At 29.1% G+C, this 9,519-nt stretch overlaps 1 protein-coding gene across 1 annotated transcript in view; it reads left to right on the top strand.

Annotated features, from left to right (window-relative positions):
- The window catches only part of LOC128247330 (uncharacterized), a 1,276,276-nt gene that overhangs the window by 445,749 nt on the left and 821,008 nt on the right, over positions 1–9,519 (top strand). The window contains exon 3 of the mRNA XM_052966444.1: positions 6,900–7,068. Coding sequence (XP_052822404.1) covers positions 6,900–7,068 — 169 coding nt within the window. The remainder of the gene's footprint in view (positions 1–6,899; positions 7,069–9,519) is intronic.

Here is a 9,519-nt window from a genome sequence, read left to right as displayed (position 1 = left end):
ACACACACACACACACACACACACACACACACACACACACATATATATATATATATATATATATATATATATACACACACACCACACTTAATTTGAAATTTATTTATCTGTCACTTGTCTTAGAAATACTATAAATAATACAAATGTTGTATCTTTAATAGATTATATCTGATTTCGTTTCATAGTTTATCAGTCAATTGTCTTAATAATGTAAGGCTTTTTCTTTGATATCATGCCATAGCTAGAACATTTATATATGTAGACAGAAGTAGAAAACTATTATGTATATGGTTTATATTAGCCAAACTGGTGTCCTCATCTTGATCGTTACTTTCACTGTTTTGGCTGTTTTACACTCCGGCCTTCTTCAGGTGTCTTGTATTGAACTCAGTTGTTGTATCAGAATTTTGAACCTAACCTTTGTGGGAGTACACTGTTTTCATTCCACTCTCTGTACTTTGTGAAACTGTTATGCAGGCATACCACAATAGATAAAGACATTGGTTAATGCAGTCTAGTTGTCTGGAGGTGACTGATTTACATTAGTGCCCAGGCAAGGCACTAAGGTAATTCACAAAAAAATCAACAGAAGCAAAAACATGTCTTGGAATGCAGGGAGTGGAATGAGAGCAGTGTACCCCCATGGATCAAATAAAGGGTTAAATTTGAAATTCCGATACAACTAAGTTCAACACAAGAAACCTGAAGAAGGCTGGTTTGTACAACAGCCAAAATGTAGTGAAATCAACAATGAAGATGAGGACATCAGTCTGACTAATATAAACAATATACATTATATAAATTCTTAATCTCACAAATAAAGAATTGTAGGATAATATTACAGATGAGTTGAGATTTAATTTAGAACAGGAGACAACTGTATTGTAGGCACTTAAAATCTACAAATTCTGTTTATACAAATCCAACAATATGTAGTCATATTCACAAATAGAAAATGTTGTAAAATACAACAGAATACAAAATGTTGAAGTCAACCTTACTGAACTTCTTACAAGTAAAATTACATTGAATATTTAGTATTCAAGTCAACAACACTTATCATTTCCCTAGCCAGTACATAGAAAATACTCAGAACCTTTATACAATATTTTGAAAACAAAAAAAAAAGTTAAGCACATAACTCTCTTTCTTCAATAATTTATCCAAACAAGAAAAATATTGCACTAGTAAACAATAATCCATTCGATCTAACATAGACAATACCATTCTTGTCTTTATTTCCAATCTCTTAGACACATTCCAATGGAAATAACTTGACAATATTCAATTGTAGTAATGCCAAATATTGATGTTTGAGCTGTAATCCTAATATTACACTTTCAAAGGAATATCGAATAAAGCAAAGCCTAAAATTACAAGTAGAAGGAAAAACTAATTTATATATAAAGTGGCTAGGGTTCAGAATATTATCAGTTATTATGACTATGTTAGCAGTTACCTGATAAACCTCATCTGCAATCTACTTGGATTTATCACTGGTGATCATAATTCAACCAAAGATACATCATAGTAGACATCAGTGAAAGATAAGTGGCAAGAGCGAGAGAGTAGAACTTATCTAGTAACACACTAGTGATTTGGCTATCCAACCAGTAAAAGTTCTTTTGATATTATTTTAATAAGGAGCCACACTATTATACAATACATTTGAAAAATAAGTTTTGAAACTAGGGATAAAGGTTCTTTCTAGTGAATGGAACAGCTCCTGATTTTGAATTGTTGAATATGTAAAATAAATGAATTCTATTACTTCTTGCACCATGATTTAAACAAGCATTAATATTCTCCTTTATGCACGTGCACCAATCACCTTTAAAAATTCTTGGAAACAATATGAAAGTCAGATATCAAAATGTGCAAAGTTCAAAATTTACAAGGGATACTTGCTTCAGGTTTCTGATCTAATGCAGAATTATTTACAGATTCTTTTGATATCTAATTCAAATTTTTTAAAGTTGCTTTCACTTTAGGTATTAGGAAAACAAAAACACTTATAAACCTTGAAATGGTTATTGGATCACTTTTCAGTGCTCTTTAGCTTTATATTGAAGTGCATGATTTACTGATAAAATCCAGATTCACACAGGCTTTGTTTATCTATCCTGCAATCACCAAACATCTGAGTATATGCTGAGAGCCAAATGTTTTGTGTCTACTAAAACCAGTTTATATCAATTCATGAGAATAAGTGAGGTGTAAAAAAGGATCACAAGGAAGAGAAAAAAAACATGTTTTATGGTTTATTCAGAAACAACTCATAGTCTTTACTTGTCATCTAAGATTGGAGAAATTGATACAGTTGGTTTGAACATGTATCATTTTGTTTGTAGAAAAGAAAATATGTGGGAAATGGATTTTGGTAGATTGGCATTCGAGGGAGTAAAGATTCACCTTTGTGATTAGGGCAGGGCCTCAGAGGTGAGACTTAGTGTGGGGGATGAGTGGAGAAGAGATAAATATATCAGGTGGTATTGGGTGGTGATATACAATTAACTGTTTCAGAAGAGCATAAGCTTTTGTAGTAGCAGAAGGATAAGCAAATGAAAAAAGAGCAGATCTATAGGTCAGCTGTTGTAGTATGTTGGTGGCTGAAGCTTTTCTAGCCAGTCAAATGGTTTCCTTCTAGTTGCAATGTAAGATGGTCATGTGTGTGGCAGTAGCATTTTCTTCTACTTGAGTTTTGTAGAGAACTAGCGAATGGTTGAAGTTGGTGTATTTTATTATTTCATCTTAAATTAGATGACTACACTAGTTTTTGTAATGCATATTTTGATATGTTACATATATGGATCATGAAGAAAGATCATGCAAAATTGTGATTCTCGCATTTATAGAAACTTCAAGGTCTTTCATTTTATGTTTTGAAAGACTAGATAGATAACCATCTAAGACTGCTTTCTCTCAAACACATACTGTGTCTTGTTAAAGGAGACAATGTTTCCATCAGAGCATGTTTGTGAGGCCTATGTTCATAGAAGCAATGCAGATTTGATTTGAGAGAAGGTGCATATGGATAAATGCAGTGAATAAAAATAATTGAAATACAATTAAAATACAACACTCAAATCTGTTTTGGCATATTAAACAACAATTTTGTTTGAAAATTCTACTCTCAGACTTAGTCAAAACTATATTGCAATAAGTTGACAACTAATTCCAAGTCTAATAAGCATTTCACAACCTCTTTACCAGAAATTGTGCTGCATTCATTTATGCATACAACTTTTTAAAAAGAAAATTTGTGAAGCATATAAACCATGACTTACAAATAATTGGTCTCTATTCTCTATTCCATAATGTGTCATTCATTATTGTTGATTCCTTCACATTGATCTGAGCTCATTTGTCCAGACCTAAACTCATTTGAAGAATTTAATCTCTTTTATAATTATTGTCATAATTTTCCTGCAAAACTAAAAATTTCCTTTTTAAGCCATAGGAGTGTCATTTAAGGCTTTGTAGTATTCCAGCTCACTGCAAATTTTGTTGAAGTCTTTGCCTTTTGGACTCAATAAAATAAAGTACCAGCCCAATCCAGATGGTGGATTTCTTAAAATGACAGAACACCTTGAGAATTTGTTCTGGCTCTTTGTGTTCAGAGTCCTTGGGTTGTCACCTTTATCTATCAGCAGACTTTAACATCACTACCTGGTTTTTGGTATTTCTGTAATGAAATGTATTCAGCTGCAAGCATATAGAACAAGTTTCACTGGTGTGAAAAAATAAAGGGTTATACTTGAAAAACAAAATAGTGTTCAAAGATAGATAGTGAACTTTCATCGATTGAAATTTAATAGCATTGACTCCAACTGTATGTGATTCTTCTTATTTTTCTGCCAATAAACATATTTTCTTTTCAGTCAGGAAATGAGAATAATTTTTTAGATTTTATCTTATGATGTTAATGATGCCGTCATCAGATATGTAACTCTCATCATTGTCACCATCTCATCACTATTGTTACCACTTCCATTATTTCCATGCTAGCATTGGTTGGTTAAGAATTATTAGGGTGCTGTTGCATAGCAGGATGCTCTTCCTGATGCTAACCACTATCTGTTTATAAGTAAGGTACATTATTTCATATGTTGAACTACTGAAATATGGGACATATTGTCTATACAAAGACTCTCTCCCCCCAACACACACATTTATATTTCTAAATGGCAAGCTTGCACACAGTTTCTCCTTCTATCAAAAAATCTCTGATGAAGTATTGGTCTGTGCATAGCTATTGTTGAAAATACTTTACTAAGTCATCATGCAGTGAGATGGAACCAGAAACCATTTTCTTACAAACATCTTAAGCACACTGCAACATGTGCATATGTACATCATGTAAAATATTGTACCTTATACAAAGATGCTGCTGAATATCAGGTGTATTATTTGAAACTCTGACCTAACTCATTACTTGACTGGTAATAAGTACTTTTCAAATACTATTTATATGTAAATGAACTGTTTGTTGCAATAATTGATATTGAATTGACTAGACATCATTATTTCTCATTCAATGCTCTTAGTTATTTTTCTGTCAAGTTACTACCTTTAAGAGTATGTGTGCATATGCCATGAAAGCTAAACCTAAAATAGAATGTATTTTATGAGACAATTAATATGTAAATTGTCTGGAAGTCTGAAACCAATGATAAAGTTTTAATATTTCATACAAAATTCCTAGTAAAATAATTTTGTGAATAAAAGTATGCTGAATATTTAAGAGAACATATTGACAAAATATTTCTTTAATTAGTGAAAAATTTAGCTGACAAACAGTTAATTCTGTCTTAATTATGACATTAAAAGTTATTTATTCTCAAGATATATTGAATATACAATCATGATTTCTGAATTAAGATTTACAATTGAAACAAATATTAATTAAATAGAATAATTGTAAAGTCATTATGAAAGCTTCAATAAATAGCTTTTGATTTTTAAATATTTTAATTAAGATTTATTATTTCAATCCAATTGACATATATAACCACCTTTTGAGGTTTCTTTACCTTTACTTAATAACTGAAAGTTTAACATATTTTATTTCAAATTTAAAGTATCCTTTTGATAAGTAATACTTTATGTCAGTAGAAAGCATCCGTTATTTACAGAATCAAATTCTTAATTTTTCTTAATAGCTTACTAAAATCTTGATATTCCCATATAAGCAATTTATTAAACTTCACTTCTACTGCAGGTAGAATGCTTTCATGTATCATGGTAACTCATAGAGCATATACCTTCAGCTTCTGTAGTGTGAAAAAAGATAAATTTTCTCTTAAATATAATGATAATACTTTTGGATAGTTTATCTGGAACTTTTGCATATAAAGTCTTTCACTTGTTCATTCTTCATCTGAATATAATGTTATTTATACAAAAATATGAATATTGTCTACACTAATCCTTGATATGGTAATGATATCATCTCCCATTATGATGTCTCACCTAAAATACTAGAATATGCTATCAGTTAATCTTCAACTTACTATTCAAATTCTATACCAAACAATTGTAATTCAATTATCTTTACTTTACTCTCTGCTGTTTATGGTAATCATGTATGTTAGTATTAATTAATAAAACTTTAACAGTAATGTCCTCTTTCCTTAAAGTACCACGGATCTGCATTTTGTTTCTATGATAAAGTACAAGAACTTAGAGATCTAACAGCATAGTATTTTATTCAGTTCTTTTTCCCTTTTAAAATGTTTCAAGCTTTATGTAAATTATTCTTCTTTCTACATTTCTTTTTGAGTTTTAAATACTGTTACTGAAATACTTATGATTAAGAAAGGAATAGGTTATATTTATGGATTACAAAAAGTGCATACTTCCTCTTTATTTTCAAAGCTGTTAATACTATGGATTACTTTAGAAATCATTCTACATTTAGCACCCTAGTTTCACATTTAAAATACTGCCCTTTATTCATCTAATCTTGTTTTTTATCATTCAAATATTTTGAGTGATATCAAAATATGTTATTTTAGTCTCTGATTTTGCCTAAATCCAACACTGCTTCAAGGCATTTTTTTTATTATAATTTAGTAAATTGTAACTATATTCATTCTATCATCTATATATCTGTGTTATCTATGCAAAGAATTTGCTTTGTATCGTTAGTACTTTTCCTTTTTGAAAACCCATAAAAATTCTTCCCTTTTACTCATAGTATCTTGCATTACATCAATTTCCTTTACAATATCTTGCTTTGTAATCAATGTGAAACTGTAAAGAATATCTTGGAATCTATATTTTATATCAAAATTTTCTATAAAGTTTTAAGAACTTCTGACACATGAAATTTTAATTGTTAATGCATGAGTAGAAAGAAGAATCATCAAATATTTCCTTCTCTTATTACTATTTTAAAAGAAATTTTAAATAATTTTAGACATACATATGTCGTTCAGTTTATAATGAAAATCTGTTTTTCTTTCAAAGAAATTGACACATCATGAAACAAAATCTATGAACAACTAAACAATGAAAACAATGCTGCTAAACTATTGCAATCAGTTTTTTAACTTTGAAATTTGTTCTTGATAACAATTTTGCAAACCATTTGATTTAATCTTTCAGTAATTCAAGGAGAGAAAATGGGCTAAATTCATAATGAAAGAATAGCTTTCATCAATTTTGAATACTTGTAGAAAAAAATAGTATAGATGTAGATTTTTTTATATTTTTCTTTATATTCATTACTTTATTGTAACATAGACGAAATGTTTTGACAAAGGATGAAATTAATTTTCATCAGGATGTCTTGCCTCCTCATTTAATTTAATTTATAACTGCAAATATAATTTATTTCAGAAATTTCTTTTTTCTGTAAATTTAAAATAAAAATATATTTTATTTCATTTTTCCAGGCTAGTTCTCAACCTTATAAGATCTCCAATGTGGTTCTAGCAATCACAATCACAGCAGGAATTCTGTTGTGCTTTTTGATTATGGTGTTACCTTATCTAAGGAGGATTTACATTGAGGATCATGCACTAACCCAGGATGATAGAAGTGCTGTATATGTTATAAATAAAGGTGAGAACTCTAACCTTTTGTACTAAATGATTAAAAAAATGTTGTGCTTCTATCAATGCTTAATTAAATTCATATAGTGAGAGATGTGTGTGTGTGTGTGTGTATGCACACACACACACACACACACACAAATATATGAACACACACATATACATACACAGAATTTTCTTCAAATACTCTTATTCTATTATAAGTAAGACCAAGATAATTTGCATGTGATACTACTGATAAACCTTTCCTAAAAGATACAATGAAGGGTTCATACAAAATTCAATCTAAATTTTATGAAATGTCTTTAACTAATATAATGTAAATCATTTTCTACAAGAAATACTTCTTAAGTAGTTATAATTACCTATATATACTTTTGCAATACATACATACATATATATATATATATATATATATATATATATAAAATAATTCAATCAACAAATTTTTCAGGTTAATCCAACTAAAGGTTTTATATACGTATGATCTTTTATTAGATTAACCTGAGAATATCTATTTTCTATCTATTTATTATTATTATTATTATTATTTTATATATATATATATTGCAAAAATATATATAGATAATTATAACTAAAGAAATATTTCTTGTAGAAAATAATTTGTATTATATTTGTTAAGCACATTTCATAAAACTTAAGTTGAATTTTGTATGAACCTTTCATTAAATCTTTTATGAAAGGTTTATTATCAGTGGTATCACATGCAAACTATCTTGGTCTTACTTTTGACAGAATGTATGTGAGGAAATTTCTTTGTCATGTATTCAATCTAATTGGTAAAATGAATATATTTGTCAAAAGTTTATGAATGAGCAGCAAATTGCCAGACATATTCATAGCCTAAAAAACTTATTGAATTATGAAGTTTCAATATATAACTATTGAAAAATATGATGGAAACTTTATCACATCTTTCAGTAAACTCTACAAGCAAATTTTAAATGTTTCTATCCACTGTTTGCAATTAAAATGAAGGCATACAGTGTAGCACATTATTCAATGGAAACAAAGACTTAAACTAAAACTGCCAATATTTTATACATTTTGAGCTTCACTTCTCACAGGTTCACTCAGTTATTTTATTTAATATCATCATATTATTTGTGCTAGAAAATATACATTTTTACCCCAATGAACATAGAGACTTTACTTTTGAACATATTAATGTAAATTACATGGTTATATTTGCATGAAACACTGACACAACTCAAACAAACACACTCACATACACACAATGCTAAAATAAAATGGCCAAGTACCAAAATGCTAACAATAAAATGATTGAAAGATGAATAACTGTGGTTTAGGTTTGAAGGTGTTGAATGATGCTTTAGTGCTACATGAAGGACAAACAACATCAAATAATTGTATTGTCATGAGCATTGAAACAGTATGGACAAATTCAGTTTTTCTGCATTGTATCCAAATATAATACGAAGTACTTCTGAGTGACTATTATATATTGGTATAACATATCTACAAGTTGTTTTAAGGCAGAAAATGTCAATGTGGGATTCCATTAATCACTACCTACTATCATAGGTCTCACATATCAAATGTAGAGGTCTTTATTGTCAGCAACTCCATAAACCTTATTACTATCACCATCTTAATGCTTACTTTCCTCATCTTCCTTTATGGGTAGGACTGTTACATAGTACAGCATGTCATTATTGAAGATTATTGTGAAATTGTAAACTGAGATTTTTCACATATGTACTACATCTTTCATATGACTTACTAAAGGGAATTATAACTGACCAGAAACTACGACTTTACTGGTCAACAAATGTATAACAATATCAATAAGAATAGAAATCATACAACTATATACTCTTTTCCTAAGGATAAGCGGTCATTGTTAAATCATAGCTGATTAGTTAAATCTATTTAAAATATATTCTGATATCCTACAACTGAAAAAAAAAAAAACTGAAGAAATTTTGTTGTTATGTTTTTATGGCAAATTGTTTTGCAGTAAAATATTTTGTAAATGTTTTAAAAATAATATTCAGTTTGAGATAGATTTGAGTTGAAATGGGTGAAGCAAGTTTTATACTCTTAATCAGCCAACTTCAGTAATTTTCATTGAAGATATGTGGGAACAACCTCTCAATGTTAGTCATTTTCTCTAGATGCCTTAAACAGTTCAAATACAAAGTTTGATTTAGGATCTGACCTGTGGATTAACCAAAACATTAACATAGTTCATTATTTACATTTGATGGATATTTGTCCTCATCTTGTTTATTGTTAGCACAACGTTTTGGCTGATATACCCTCCAGCCTTCATCAGGTGTCTTGGGGAAATTTTGAACATGGGTTCCCATTCCTAAGGTATTTTTCGATGCTATTATTATTATTATTATTATTATGTTGTTTTTTTTTCTTCTTTCTTCAAATTTTCTTCCATTTCTCGCTGAGTGATTTCCGTACA

The sequence above is a fragment of the Octopus bimaculoides genome, chromosome 3, assembly GCF_001194135.2.
Source record: "Octopus bimaculoides isolate UCB-OBI-ISO-001 chromosome 3, ASM119413v2, whole genome shotgun sequence".
Classification (NCBI taxonomy): Eukaryota; Metazoa; Mollusca; class Cephalopoda; order Octopoda; family Octopodidae; genus Octopus; species Octopus bimaculoides.
This window is presented reverse-complemented; position numbering and strand designations above follow the sequence as displayed.